The sequence below is a fragment of the Euprymna scolopes genome, chromosome 19, assembly GCF_053919585.1.
Source record: "Euprymna scolopes isolate OS-2025 chromosome 19, ASM5391958v1, whole genome shotgun sequence".
Lineage (NCBI taxonomy): Eukaryota > Metazoa > Mollusca > Cephalopoda > Sepiida > Sepiolidae > Euprymna > Euprymna scolopes.
In genome coordinates, this window is record NC_136500.1 from 150,877,607 (window position 1) to 150,894,567 (window position 16,961).

Below are 16,961 nucleotides of genomic sequence, written 5' to 3' on the forward strand. Positions count from 1 at the left end.
TACTTTCGAGACGGCATCAATAGTCATGAGAATTAAAACTTATAAATTCCAAATACGGCACAAATCATAAGTTCTGATAACACAAGGTCATTTTTTAAAATTTCCTTTACTTTAATACGATTAAAGGGAGATTATTATTATAAATATTAATTATTTTTATACCTACATACACTAGTGTTTTATGCTTTCGCAATCATTACCAGAAAAAAATATCGCACACACACACACGCACACTTAGTGGAACGATAAAGTTGTCACCCTAAAGAAACCAACGCTACCGCTTTATCTTCAAACTTTTATTTAAAAATCAATTTAACAAACTTGATTATGTAGTAGAGCTGACATCTATTAAATGTAGCTGCCTTCAGTGAATACTCGGCGGATGGTGGCGATAAGATTGGCTTTGGTGCTGTGGGAGGTCATGTTGGTGATGTTCTCAAAATATGAATAAAAGAAGTATTTCAGCGGGTTCAAATCGGGGGAGGTGGGTCTTGCAGTGACAGAAGGATACAAAGTCGTAGCACTCCTTCTGAAGACAAGCCTGTGTCTCTTTGGACTTGTGGGTTTGTGTCGAGTCTTGCTGCCATACCGAGGGTCTGCCAATGGTAATCTGATTACACCAGGGCATCACCACACTCTTCAACACATCCACGGACACTTTGGTGTTGACTTTTTTTTTTTTTTTACACACTGGTCACCACTTATCAAGGCCCGGAAGCCACTCAGCGATAAGGGTTATGGCAAGTACATTACGTTAGTGTGGAGATTTGATGAAGTGTTTACTTAAGAGGGCAGTTCATTAGGAATTTGCTAACGATGGACTTGAACACATCCAAGTTGTAGTCCGGTGGGAAGCAGGCAGACGGAACAGAGTTCCACAGGCGTGCAGTTCTAAGAAAGAAGCTTTGCTCATGGAATCCATGTTTTGATTTAGGCACAGATAAAGAGTGGGTGAAATTTTTCACAGTGGATTCGGCTAGACGAGTGTTTTTTGTGAAAGATTGGTGAGGGGGGACCAGAGATTGGAGTTCAGACGAGCACCTGCCAGGGAAATAATGATAAAGCAAGGATAGGCTCGCAACGTCTCTTCTGTGGGAGAGAGGTTGCAGGGTAGAGAAAAGGGCATCCCCCACCAAGCCACGAAGTCTATTTTGTACTCTGTCAAGGCAGGATAGGCTGTTTTTAGCAGCTCCTGCCAAGATATGGCAGCAGTATTCCATCCTTGGATGTACTTGGCTTCTATATAGATAGAGAATTGCATCAGTAGTGAGATATCTCCCAGACGAGTGCCATCCATCCCAATTGATGCCAGATGGGGATCAGAGTGTTGATGATGTAAGGATAGGAGTTTGGTTTTAGATGCATTAAAGGTAACCAGCCACGTCTTCCGCCACTAAACCACGCGCTCGAGATCAGAGGAGAGAGAATCAGAGAGAACTTTGTCATTTACAGCCTTTGATGTGTTGCCGTAGATGGTCGTGTCATCAGCATAGATGTCAACGAATGATTTAAGTATGTGTTTAGGGAGGTCATTGATGTAGATCAGGAAGAGAGTTTGGCCCAGGATTGACCCCTGAGGGACTCCAGCATTAATACTGCAGGCTTCTGATTTTTGTCCATCGACCACTACTCTTATGAGCCTATCGGAGAGAAATGATTTAATGATTGAGAAAACATTTCCAGTTATACCGTAGCTGGAAATCTTGTGAAGTAGACCCTTATGCCATACCTTGTCGAAGGCTTTTGATATGTCAAGAGCAATTGCCCTAGAAAGGAAGCCTTTGTCAAGAGATTCACTAATTCTGTGAGATATAACCATCAGCACATCTGCGGTAGATCTTGCAGAGCGGAAACCATATTGTGTGTCACTAAGAAGGTTGTTTCTGCTGAGGTGGTTGACTATTTCTCTATTTAATATAGATTCCAGCAACTTACTCATAACGCACAGGAGACTTATTAGTCTGTACTGAGAGGGAAATGACTTATCACCTGAATTCTTAAATACAGGGCAAACTGATGAGGTCTTCCAGGGAGTCGGAAAGCACTTCTCCTTAAGGCAGCGCTTAAACAGTTTCGTAAGTATGGGAGCAAGTTCTGGTTGAAGCTTTTTTAACACTATAATTGGGATGCCGTCAGGGCCAGTTGCTTTACTGGAATCAAGGTTCTTGATTAGCTTGGCAACTTCATGCACGGATATTTGTATGTTACCTAGTGTGTTCTGTGTTATAGGAGGAAATATGGGGAGTTGATGGCCTTTGTCGCATAGGGTAGAATTAGCTGCAAAGTTCTTTGCAAATAGTTTGGCCTTGTCTGATGCTGACGAGATGACCTCTGGTCCATTGATAATGGTTGGGATAGAACGCACACTTCTGTTCAGGATCCTATTTGTTATTTGCCAAAATTGGTGGGAACCAAGCTGCTGATCAGCTACCTTGGATTTAACAGACTGGGCATATAGCTCTCTTGCATTTTTTATTACTCTTTTACAGTGGTTGCTGGCAGTCCTGAAAGCAGCTTTAGTCTCAGTGCATCTATTACGTTGGTAGCTATGGAAAAAGTGATTTCTGTGCGCAATAGCAGCAGCACATTCTGGGGAGAACTATGGCTGGCTGTTAGGTTTTTGTTAGGACCATTGCCAGTATCCTCAAAATGCATCCCCGGATTGCCACGAATAACAGAGACGTGCCCAGGGTGATGAAAACAACGTTTCCGGCCATGGTTATGGTCTTTGGTGTGGTTTCAAGTGAGGGCCACCTCATGCCACCTCACAGCTTCGAAGTCGGCTTTCAAGCCGACTTCGAAGCTGTGAGGTGGCATGAGGTGGCAATCCGGGGATGTGAGGTTATTTGTGGCAATCCGGGGATGCATTTTGAGGATACTGACAATGGTCCTGTTGTCATAATTTTGATCAGTAGAGAGCATGAGTTATACAGCGGCGCATCTCCAATCTCACTTGTTGAACATTGTGTCACTTTCAGACATGATAGAAGGCTCCTATCGCTTTTGGGATTTGTACACAATTGGCCAACTTGTAGATTATGTGCAACAAAAAAAGAAAATCGGTTTTCATCAAACGGAAATGGAATCGTGTCGTGATTTCTAGGCGACAATATTATCGTTTCACCCTGTATTTAAAATAACAATGAAATATCATACTAAGATAAAAACACACACGCACGTACTTGCACACACACACACAAATACAAAACATACTTCGCTGTTACGTTTCTGAAGTTGCGAAATGTGGATTGGTTATTCCTTATTTTTTCGGACTATTGACTTCTATTGAATGTTATTTGTACAACGTTGCGCTGTGCCTTCAAGCGTTGAACCGTCCAGATTTGCATTTTTTGGATACAGGCAATGGTCTTGCTGTCATAACTTGGATCAGTAGAGGGCATGTGTAAGTTAGCATGAGTTACACAGCGGTGCATCTCCGGTCTTGCTTGTTGAACATTGTGTCACTTTCCGACATGATAGAAGGCTCCTATCGCTCTTGAGATTTGTACCCAACTTGCCAACTAGTGGATGGTTTGCAATGTAAAAAAGAAACCGTTTTTTTATCTGACAGAAATGGAATCATGTCGCCTTTCCTAGGGCGATATATATATATATATATATATATATATATATATATATATATATATATATATGCGCAGAGTTTAGTCACATACTATTTAAGATTTAAGATACACCAAATATCATAACTTGTTAGGATTTTCCTGAAAGTGTTGGACTTATGAAATCATAAACCCATTTTCGTCTATGAAAATTAAACGTGAAATAATTTTCATAGCTTAAAGGGGAAATAACTCTCTCAGTTAAAATAAATAAACTTACATTTTTAAGACAACTAGTGTCCGGTTTAAATGTATGTATGAATGTATGTATGTTTGTATATCTCGCAAAAACTTTTGACAGGAGACGGATTTTAACAAGATCGGTATCATTTTGAAGCACGACCCTTCGGACGACAAATATCGAAAAAAATGGCCAAAAACATTAATTCCTTCACCCACAACTGGGCACTTTTTACATGGAGAGGTAGCCAAAAATCGCTCCTTCATGACAATTTAGCCAAACGTGCATGCGCAAAACCGTTCTTTCTTGACTTAGTTTAAATATAAAAAAATGACTAAACTTCTCTCACGCGGTCATAGATTAGTCGGTATAGTGGCAGCGTCGTTATCTTAAGATTGCACATTCGAGCCGAGATATCAGATATATATTTTTTTTCAATTTTTTAGTTTTAATATTGAAAAAGAGTTACTTTTTCCGTTCTTTTTTTTTTTTTCTATTTTTCCATCACGTTCATTGTTTTTTTTGTTTTTTTTCGTTTTTGCTTTTCCGATTTTCTAACAAGTTTTAACATTTAAACAGGATTATTTCATTTCCGTTCGCTTAGTCTTTATTTTGCATCACATTCGCTGTTTTTTTTTGTTTTTGTTTTCTCAATCTCTATATAAATAAAATGAACTCATTTTTTCCCGTCTGATTTTGATATTAATAGGATTAAAAATCAAGATATTTCATGCAAATATAATATGCACAAACGGCAGAACAATATCTGAGGTGTTATAGGCTTATTATTTCTCAAATTCCTCGATAATCTTAGATTTCTATACTTTTTCTGCTGAGAAGTCACGGCCAAAATCGGTTAAGATCAATGGAAGTGGTAAAATATTTTCTCTCTAATAAATTCCTCCTCCCCCTGGCACCACTTAACACCGTTTGGGGATCGTTCACAAGGAACAGTTGAGAAGAGAACACCGGTTTGGCTTCGTAGTTCTTTCATGTGAAGTTATTTAAAATCACTAAACTAAGCTGCAGTGCTCTGTGGCGTAGTGGTTAGCGTGCTGGACAATTCACATTATATTTTCACGTTCGCGCCGACCTACCGTAGTTTTTTTTTTTTTTTTTTTTTCCCCTAAACAACTGGAATGGACTTTTCTTGGTGGCCGAACTGTTAACGTTGCAGATGTTTTTTTTTTTTTCACACTTTATTTTCCTACTTTTACTCATGACTCCGGGTTTGATCCTTCCTACTTACCTACCATAACATTTTTTTAAAACTCCCCCCTCCGTCCCGGAATCAAACACTCGGGCAACGCCAGGTACCCCCGCTAGTTTAAAATAAAAAGTCATAATATCTAAACAGGGTTATTACGTTCGCTTATTCTTTAATTTCCATTTTGTTTCGATTTATCCCTCCCACACACATCTCCAAACACTCGGGCAACGCCGGGCACCCCCGCTAGTCAAAAATAAATTAAAGTTGATTTATTTAATTTATGTTTTAATTAATTTATGTATTGAATAAATAAAACAATTCCCTTACAAAAAATAATTTATAACATTTAGTTAATTATTTAAATAGATTTTCGTTAATGTAATATGCAAATTAGGTTACTTCTTAAACGTAGATTTCCTTTGAATGAATAGTATATATTGAAATCATACTGAATAAAAATGTACATAAGTTCGTTTTCATTATGGACATCTCTACTACTATATAAAAGTCACTTTGTGTGTGCGTGTGTCCTTCTTCATAAGTTCCAAAACGGCTGAATCGAACAGAACACTAATTTTATTGGGATATTTATTAAGTTCCACTTTATTTCGCATGAATTTATATTTGAAATAGGTACTTTATTTAAATAATAGTTAAATGATTAAATTGCATCCACTTGAGTACATTTCGTTTTATGTATATATGATATATTCTTTGCAGAAAATATATTAAATGAACTAGAATAGATTCAGACTTTTAAGACAAGTTACGTTCTCTAATGAATTAATTTGTGCAAGTAAGGTTCTGTTAAGAAACACTTATTTAAATAAAATGATTAGAGATTATATTATGTTAAACATAATATTACACAACGGTTACTATAAGATCACAGAAGTTAAACGTCATTGAACTTGACCAATATAAGATGAATGACATTTTCGAAATACAAGTCATTATATGTCCTCTTCCCCACCATCAAGATATACATGTTGATTGCGAACCGAGTGTGAATTTGTATTATCCATAAGCTTCCATATTTAATGGAATGTCCAAAGCTAGACAAATAGTACAAAAAAGCGTATAACTTGTTATTCGGTAAAGCATTTCCGTATATTAAATAAAATACGATGCATTTTTGTTATTTAGGCCTGGCAGTGTTCTTAGATAGGTTTTTTGTGCAATTTTTGTTTTCATGCAATAAGTATCGAAAATCCCCCCCTCAAATCCGATCCTAAAAACAGTCTAATATATAGAATTTTTACAGGGGAATATTTTACGTTACACCAGCAAGAGAGATAATAAAATTCAACAAATAATTATTTCTAAAAAGAAAAAAGAAAAAAAAAAGAGATTTTTTTTTTTATAATCTAGAGATAGAGCTTAGTGGTAGGGTTATCGACTGCAGATCAAATGATCCCCTGTTCAATCCAAGTATACTTCACCATTTTATTTTAATTTTTAATTTGTAATAAATTCAATTTACGATAAAAGAGGTTCCATTTAAAATCGCCGCAAATCATTTCTTCGTTTGCATATTTTGAAACTAAACATTATTCAGAAGGACTTTCCAGGGCATTCATCATCAAGCCTAAATATCAGCTGACGTGATATTGTAAAGAAAAACAAACGGAGTTTGATGTACGACAATATCATCATTTTTTTTATTTATTTTATTTTATTTATTTATTTTTTTGGCAAATTAATTCACCGAGCAAATTATTCCTTTTCATATATAATATTCAGTACACGTAATAACCCTTATCCCCGAGTGGCTTCCGGGCCTTGATAAGTGGTGACCTCCATAAAAAAAAGATTGATTCTGTGATAATATATAAGCAATCTGCATAAATTTAAATATCATGTTTAAACATATTGTATGACTGGGCTACCCGGCGTTGCTCGGGACCGTATAAACAATGAAAAAAAACAAAAGCAGATATTGAACATATGTTTTATTCTTAGGGGAGAGGAATCTTTCATCTCTATGTATTATTTGTTTTATCTACCCTAGGACTGGTATTGTTCATGTTTTACCCCTAGCATAGGTAATTTACAGCATGTATATGAAATTGTTTTACCTTAGGGAGAAGAGAACAGGTAATATGTCTATATTACATCCCTGGCAACGCATAGAAACCAGCTAGAACATGTATTTCAGTCAATCTATATTACATCCTGGGCTATGCCGGGAAACCAGCTAATCTCTATTTAGTGACTTGACCACCAAAATACCTCCCTAAGTGTGTCCTTTCTTTTGAACTTATTAGATATAGGTATCTAGAAATGTGTGTGAAATTTTGTTGAATGCATTGTTCACTATGATTTTCTTATTGTTCTACACAATATCAACTGTAGCGAAATAACACAGTAAACTTAGTGTAGTGTTAGAATAAAGAGCAAAGGAAAAAATTAGAATCATATTCTGTAATTGCAAATCTAAATTTGCTAGCGTGTACCAGTATTTGCCCGTTTGTGGAAATTTGGAAATTTGAAGCACATGTTCCCGCACGGAAATACTATAGCAAGCCCCACTCCCCCCAATGGTTTACTTCTGCTTGTGCAGCTGCCATTTGTCAAAGGCAGCATGCGTTCCGCAGATTCAACCGACATAAGTCCAGCTCAAATAAACAGAAGTTTATAGAAGCTAGAAATAATTGTAAGAGAGTGATAGACACAGCTAAGTCAGATTACTCTGAAACCACCAGAAAGCGCATCGAAGCACAGAAATTAGGAACCCGGGATTTTTGGAAAATCTACAACAGCGTAGTTAATAATGGACAGTCAATTATTCCCCCACTAACAAACAATCATGAGGTTGCTTGCACGGCAACTGACAAGGCTAATCTGCTTGCCAGTCGGTTTGCCTCAAACTCCACACTGAACTCGGTACACCACTCACTCCCTGATTTTCCTCTGCGAACAGACGCCACACTTGACGACTTGAAAATCACCCCTTCTCAGGTACATGCTATTATAAAAAACCTAGACACCTCTAAAGCATGTGAACCAGATCTCATCCCGGCTGTGCTATTGAAAAAATGCTTTGCCGAGGTTGCTCCAGTTCTGTCCAAACTTTACAATAAATGCCTTAACGAATCTTGTTTTCCCGACTGCTGGAAAACCGCCTCTGTGGTACCAGTCTTCAAGAATTCTGGTGAAAGAACTGACCCACTAAATTATCGCCCCATTAGCCTCCTCCCGCTTTTCGCCAAAATATTTGAGTCCTTAGTTAATAAAGCCCTAGTCCAGCACCTAACAGCTGCTAAACTCTTGACTGACAAACAATATGGATTCAGGCAAGCCCGTCCAACAGCAGATATCTTAACTGTAGTTTCTGAACGTATATACCGTTCATTGGATAAAACAGGGGAGGGTAGAGCGGTGGCCCTTGATATATCTAAGGCTTTTGACAGGGTATGGCACGATGGTCTTCTAAGGAAAATTAGATCATATGGAATCACTGGAAGAATTCATAACGTAATTAAATCCTTCTTAAGTAATAGAAAAATCAAAGTTGTCCTCGACGGACGTACATCCAAACAATATGACATAAATGCGGGAGTGCCTCAGGGGTCTATCCTTGGACCTCTATTGTTCCTGATATTCATAAACGACCTCCCTGATAATATTGTTTCGGAGATGGGTATATTTGCCGATGACACCACTCTCTATAACAGATATGAGGGGAAAACAAATGAACACATATCCAAGAAAATGGCAGAAACACTAGGGGATGACCTCCAATCCGTAGTGGAATGGGGACAAAAATGGTTGGTCTCATTCAATGCTGCTAAGACTAAGCTTGTTTCCTTCAATAACTACAAGAAACCTTCTCTACCACCAATAGCAATGGCCAAGAACACATTGCCTGAAAGTACTTCTTTTAAACTCCTCGGCCTAACGTTTACAGGGAATATGAACTGGAATAGATACATTGAGAGCATTGCCAAGGCTGCTGCAAGGAAGGTTGGCTCCCTCTACCGTGCTAGAAAACTACTTACGCCTGCCAGTATCCTATACCTCTATAAGGCAACCATTCGCCCATGTATGGAGTACTGTTGTCACATCTGGGCTGGTGCATCTGCTGCTTGTCTCTCGCTCCTGGACAGGGTTCAAAAAAGAGTCGCAAACCTGATAGGTCCTGAACTGTCATCTGGGCTTCAACCTCTGTCCCATCGACGAATGTTGCATCCCTCTGCCTGTTCTACAAATACTTTAATGGTGAATGCTCTGACGAACTGCAAACACTTGTACCTCCCCGACGTAACTACCCCCGACAAACCCGACAAGCTACTAAGTCTCATCCCTTTACAGTGGAGATCCCTAGGTGCAAGAAAGCCTTTTACTCCAATAGTTTCTTCCCCAGAACTGCGGGTCTTTGGAACTCCCTTCCGGGATTCTGCTTTCCCAACTGCAATGATATGCAGAAGTTCAAGTGTAATGTTAACAAACATCTTTCTACTCTTCTCCTTTCATAATGACCCCGCTAATTAATTCCCTAATAGTAGCCCCCTGCTTCAAAGTGGCACTGTGCCTTGTTTGGGGTGAAAATTAAATAAAAAAAAAAAAAAAAAAAGCTAGTGTGTGTGTGTGTGTGTGTGTGTGTGTGTGTGTGTGTGTGTGTGTGTGTGCGACATTTTTTTTCTGGTTTCTGTTTTGCCGACTTGTAAAGTTGGATAAATCGAAAAATCTGTTTGTCGATGAAATATACAGATAGCTGACTTTCTACAGGTGTACGCGTTTCTTCGAAAGGGCGGGTCGGGCTGGGTGTTTTCCAATGGGGTAGGGATCGTCTTCATCTACTCAAGACAAGAGTGGAGGAATTAAAACGGGAACGAGGGGTATACCATTAAAGGGGTGTGGGAGAGCAATGGCCCGTAGAATGTTGACTCCGACAAAGGGAAAACTAAAAGGAACCAGTTCGGTACATCAAGATGAGGAGGAAAGAAGGACGCCGGCAGTGGAGGAGGGGGAAGGATTTTTTTTTTTTTAATCTTTGTTCTATTTCTCCTATCTCCGTTCCATCGTCCATCCTCCTTCTCCTCATCCCTTCTAGGTGCTTTGGAGCCGGCCAGACTACTCAGGTTTACACATGATATACACCAAATTCCAAACAAAACACATGTCTTCGCGTTTGTCTAGGATCGGATAATATATATACTAGCAGTTTAGCCCGGCTTTGCTAAGGTCTTAAATATTGTTCATAACATTATATGCATATGTACATATATTAAAAAGTTTGACTCGTGTCCAGGTAACCTACATCTAAATTTTCAAGTGCTTAGACCCAGGAGGTGTTTGGTAGAGTCTGCAAAGGTCAACTATTTCAACTTTGACTTCTTGGCAGCCAAATTTTCGCTTCAAAACTGATTAAACAGCTTGCTGCATGTCTAAGTACACTTTATGTAAAATTTCAAATGTTTAGACCCAAAATTGGCTGAATAGTTTGCTAGAGACCGCAAAGGTCAAATCTTTTTAATTTTGACCCCTTGACAGCCAAATTTTCGGCCTAAAACCAATTAAAAACTTTGCCCTAAGTCTCAATACACTTTATGTAAAATTTCAAATGTTTAGACTAAAAGCTGGCTGAGTAATTTGCTAGAGACCACAGAGGTCAATTTTTTTTTATTAACTTTGACCCCTTAACATTTGGTTTGGGCTAAAATCAAATTAAAACGTTTGATCCATGTTCAAGTAACCCACATCTAAAAGTTCAAATGTTCAGACATAAAATTAGCGGAGGAGTTTGGTAGAGTTTACTAAGATCAAATCGTTGAATTTTGACCCCATGGCAGCTAAATTTCTGGCGGAACACCGATTAAAAAGATTTTACCAAAACTCAATACCCCTTATGCCAAATCGCGAGTCTGTAGACTGAAAATTGACAGAGTAGTGTGCTAGGAAAATATACACGCACAGACAGACAATTTCATTTGTCTTATTTTTACGTGCATAAAAGTATATTTATGGACATGCATGTTTCTGGCTTTTAGCCGTCATCAGCATAGGTTAGGATCGAACTTATTACACCAGTATTTGCAATATATATATATATATATATATATATATATATATATATATATATATATATATATATATATATATATATATATATATATTATCATTATTATTAGCATTATTAACAGTTTTTTAAATTGAATTCAGGAAAATATAATTTTTTTGAGCAAAAATTTATTCTTTGAACAAAGAATACAATTCAAAGTAATTTACTTAATCCATGGATTTTCAATGTAGGCTCATTTCCTCCGAGGAAAGTCATTAGCAAAATATTAAATTTGATTTGATATAATTTTGTCATTCATACGTAGAAAATATATGAAAGACTAAATCGTTTTACGGGACATAGAGAATGCTAATAAAGGTTGAAACAAAAAAAGGATATAAGACTTTTGTATCCGAATGAAATAGTAATCCTAGTTTTTTTCTTTTATATTTATGTTTATTTTTATTTTAAATCCACTCTTAAAATGTCGGATTTGAACTTTTCAACATTCCACCTATCTTGATTTTATCAAGAATATTTCCCTTCTTGTAATATTCATTTTAAACGATTGGATTTTACTTTATAAACGAGAACGTCTTCCTACGGATATATACTATATATCTTGCACCACAAAAAAAAAAAAAAAAAAAAAAAAATGAGGCGGAATAAATCTACAATTCTCTAGCAAAATTTTGTCAGCAAAATAAAAAATAAAACATAAAAAAAGAAAAAAAAGGTGTGTGGTGGACGCGAACTCGCAAAAGTTGAGTTCATAAGCAAACACGTTATCTATTGGATCACGCCGACACAGATGTTATCACATTGCAAATTTAGCTTTTAAAAACGAAACAACGAATTGGACGTTCGCGCATGCGCGATTTCTTAACAACGTCGAAACCAAGGGTTTTAACCCCACCCTTCAAACAAAACTGCATTTTGCATGAAATAATTTCCATTTTTTCTCAAGTCATAATCATGCTACGAATTTTGTCCAACATCTGAATACAAATTCTAGAGATAGGGATTAGTATTATTGTATCTTGATTTGAATCTTCGTAATGAGACATAAAAATGGTGCAAGACTCGTCTGACATATTATTTTTACTGATGATCCATCTGTTAGCAATTTATGGTTGTTACACTTGTCTTTGAACTCACAGTAGATTTGACATAAATCATCATTGGGATTCTCTAACGCTTTTATGTTTTTTTACATTTTTACATGTTTCTGTGTGATATCAGTAGATTGACATATTTTTACCATCTGTAAATATATTATGATTGTTGTATCTGTTTGAACTCGCTCACAGTTGATCTTTTATATATATATATATATGTGTGTGTGTGATCCTATATATATATGTGTGTGTGTGTGTGATCCTATATATATATATATGTGTGTGTGTGTGTGATCCTATATATATATATGTGTGTGTGTGATCCTATATATATATATGTGTGTGTGTGTGATCCTATATATATATGTGTGTGTGTGATCCTATATATATATATATATGTGTGTGTGTGTGTGATCCTATATATATATATATGTGTGTGTGTGTGTGATCCTATATATATGTGTGTGTGTGTGCGATCCTATATATGTGTGTGTGTGGGTGTGTGTGATCCTACATATATGTGTGTGTCTGTGTGCGATCCTACATATATATATGTGTGTGTGTGTGATCCTATATATATATATATATATATATATATATGTGTGTGTGTGTGTGTATGTGGGTGTGTGTGATCCTACATGTGTGTGTGTGTGCGATCCTATATATATGTGTGTGTGTGATCCTATATATGTGTGTCTGTACGATCCTATATATATGTGTGTGTGCGATCCTATATATGTGTGTGTGTGTGATCCTATATATATATATATATATATATGTGTGTGTGTGCGATCCTATATATATATATATGTATATATATATATATATATATATATATATATATATATATATATATATGTGTGTGTGTGTGTGATCATGGAATGTTTTTTACCTTTGTTTTTTTATGTAATATTTTATTCATATTTATGATTTCAATAGGCTGACGTATTTATTTTTAACCCTCAAAAAGATGCCATTCACCATCAAAGAAGACAAAAACTCCTCCCCTTCATCCAAAAATACCCATTTTTTGTTTCATCTGGCTAATTCATTTCCTTCTTTTCGCTCCAGTGAATTGAAGCCACGTGTGGCAGGCAAAGCAGCCCCAGCTGCTGCCATGTGCAGCATCGCCGGTCCGAGCAGTGGCAGCGACTGCAGTAGCATAAGCAGCGGGGGTAGCTTGAGCAGCTCTGGCAGCGGGACCGAAAGTGCGGTTATGGTCTGGATGATGGAGCTGCGCTTCTCCACCGAGATGGAGTGCATGACTGTGCTGCAGAGCAAATCGATACGGCGTGGATGCGATTCAGGAAACATTGCTTCTGCTGGACGGGCTATTAAAAGTAAGTCAGCTTTCATTCATTCACTGGTCACTTCCTAACTGGCCTCTGCATGTTCTTTTGTTTCTGAATTTTGTTTTTTTTATCCAGGGTTGTGGAGTCGGTAATAAAACACTTGACTACAACTTCTGAAATTGTAAAAGTTTCGACTCCAAGCTGTTTAATTTTTCAACTTGGTTTTTGAGAGTACAGGCTTTTTTACAAGACTGAAAATTCAATGTTTCTTTTAAAACATATATTTTAGCGAATGAAATTTAAGAATACCTTTTCAAAAATGATACATGATGCATGCCGGTTAAATTTCTATTCTAGGGTTTCTTACTATTCACTATGAAATAGATTTTCTCAAATTTTCAAAGAATTTTTTTGTTTTTTGTTTTTACTAAAAACCATGTCTTAGTATATCAAATAATTCAACTTATCGTAAATCATGTTATAAACTCGAACCCGTAAATGAAAACTGGAATTAAACATTCAATATGGCGGCCAGAAATTTGGAAATAGATTGCAAGGGAGATAATTATTAATTAATAATGATAATACCAAAGGGAGAGAACCTAATCCTAAGTTTTTTTATTTAGTTATATTTCCGAAATTGGCGAAAAATGTCTTCTGCTTCACCAAAATAACAAAATCTTTGTTGTGGTGATCGTCGTGTTAAAACAGAAGCGAAAAACATTTTTATACTTTTATTTATCACCTTAAGCATTTGTTTTAGTTAGACTCATCGAAAATGATAGAACTGCCTTAACTCTGACTCTACAACCGTTTGGACAAGATCAAAGTGTAGTATCTGTTCTTCAGATGCTGCACTTCATTTTCTTGTTCTCTTTCGGTGGAGGAGAAATCCTTCACGACTGAGACAATTTTTATTTTTGTACCTTTTCTCCACGTTAAAAAACGACCCTTGTGTCTAACTCTGTCCCGTGGGGAGGCATAGTAAATAGGTACAACCGTATTAGCAACTGTATCATTTGAAGGATTAGCAATGAAGCTGTCCTCAAGCCATGCAAATTGTTCAACTTTATTTCAAACAACTTTAAGCTTAATAAGATTGCAGAAAATAGATGGCGATGATTTCGCCGTTAAAATGTTTTTTTTTGTTGTTGTTAAGCAAAATACTGGATGAATTTTCGTATTTTTGCGCCTTTTTTAAACCATAGGCACAGAAGTATTGCTACAGTGCTGCAGAATACCGTGTCCTACCATGGTCCCGAAGCCAACATACAAGATCAGTTGATAAAAACAACTTCGGCAAACCATACGTATTACCTCAGGATGTCTGAAGTCAACCCCAACACAATGGCTACCAGTAGCAAGCTTAATCGCACCACCCCACATAAGGGAGGGGGGGGGAATCAACTAAAAAATGGATCAAAACGTTGTGGACACCAGAGATTTATCAACCATCAAATTTTAAAAGATGCCCTAGATACCTCCAAATTCAAGTCTCGAAAGCCTTTCTACAACTTAAAAAAAAAAAAATGTGCAAGTTGAGACATGGAAAGAGGAATGGAGAAACAGGGATCATCAATTAAGACCTAAATTTGCGCCTTCGAGATTTTACTGCAAATGTTATATTATGGAGCTCTAAAAAGGCACTAAAACAGTGTACGTTGTATAATCGTCTAAATTGAGACGAAGGGTTCATCCTGATATGTATACGTGTCACAAAATGTCTATTATTGGTGCTTCTTCACTGTTTGAACCCTAAATAATGTTGTTGTTGTCTATTCATGATATATTCATATCTAATTATTCATATGCAGGGGAGGGGGTGATACATGTATTTTGGGCATACCTTCATGCGTCGTTGATCTTGTCCACCTGGAATTCATCTTGCTTTGGGAGAGAAGGCTGGAACCTGTTTGGACGAAACCCATCGATTCAAAGACGATGGTTGGTTTTATATAGTTTTTATTCACTTTCTAGGCGTTGATTGCAGAAAAATAGAAAGTGAATATCTTTGCTTGCGTGGTTATGTGGTTACTTCTAGGTCTCTATTTTCACAGATGTCAACTCCCTCCCCAGTGAAGGGGGGGGGTCGACCTGTTAAACCGTCCGCTCTGTTCAACGTCCAAATTCCAACTCTCAATCATCTCTAGCTAACCTGATCTATGTAACATACACGTAGATCCATATTTTGACAATCTTTCGACATTCTTCGCATTCAGCTACCATCCGTATCTCCAGTTTGATAGATAGATAAATAGATAGATAGATCGACACCTTCTGGTGTTCCACCTACTAGATAACACAAATAGTAGGAAGCGGTGGATAGCTGCAAACTGGATTAGAACAAGATACTGCAGGACTGCAGTAAACAAACACCGGTGGAGACAAATAGACTTTCAAATCTGTCCTAAGTGTAAGGACGCCCCTCCCCCAAGGAAATAAACCACCTGATCCTACACTGTCCAGTCAATACCAAGAAAATACATAAACATTTTCTTTGCTTTTGTTGTTCAGTCAGTCATTTATTAAATGTTGTTTCGCTTATTTAAGTTATTTATATAAAATATTGAGTCTCACAAAATAAAATTGATTTTGCCTGACAAACGTTTCTTTGTTTAATTCGTGTTAATACTTATTTATTTCGCATTTATTAAGCATCATTCTTTACACTCAACTAATGCATGACCTAAATTCCTGATTTCACCGATTGTACAATTCGTTCCTCTTATTTGAGTTTTTTTTTTTTAATGTGAAATATTCAGTTTTGAATTTTTTTAAATTATTATTCTGACGATTTTTTTTTTAATTATTTGAAGGAGATTTTGTGACAGTCCATCTATCTGAAGACAATTTCTCATGCTAGCTAAAAAAAAAAAAAATAGCAATATAGATGCTACTACTCGTACATAATAAAAATTTTGTGCCATTTTGTTTATTTTTAAAATTTATTTTTCCCGCACGAGGCGTTTTTAATATTGAGGTAAAACTGAAAAGGCACCCGTTTTTTTTTCTTTCTTTTAAATAATGAAATCACTAGCAGTGTCAGAAATTTGGTGAAAATAGTGAATAATTCCACCCCATCTTTTCAAGCTTATAACTCCTCGAAAAATGTAATTCAAGCCCTAATTTTTTTTCAATTAAAGGAGCAAGGACCAAGGTTTTATTAAAAAAAACAAAAAAAAAACAATGTGTTTTTTTTTAAAAAAGGTTTTAAACTTCGAACTTTACAGGTAAATTTCTAAAAAAGGGATTTTTTTTTTGTTTTAAATTTGAATATATTATTTATTGACCTTTTCTCTTCAATTTGTGATATATAAAACTATTGGACATAAATTAATTATTTACTTTTTAAGAGAAAGTTGAAAATGGGTGACACTTGGGGGGGGGGCGTGAATTAAAAAAAAAACGTTTGTCTAAAATATTATATTCGGTTTATTGGAAAGAACATAAAATTTCACATTGACCCTGAAAATATCGTAAAAATAGAATCAATAGAAAAATTTTGATAGATTTTTAAAGTTTAAAAATTGAAAAAT

General features: G+C 36.4%; 1 protein-coding gene across 2 annotated transcripts in view; it reads left to right on the forward strand.

Moving 5' to 3' along the window:
- Nucleotides 1–16,961, forward strand: part of LOC145240062 (protein inscuteable homolog) — a 752,521-nt gene that overhangs the window by 362,016 nt on the left and 373,544 nt on the right. For both annotated transcript variants that reach the window (XM_080103684.1, XM_080103685.1), the window contains exon 2: nt 13,205–13,473. In XM_080103684.1, coding sequence (XP_079959810.1) covers nt 13,205–13,473 — 269 coding nt within the window. The remainder of the gene's footprint in view (nt 1–13,204; nt 13,474–16,961) is intronic.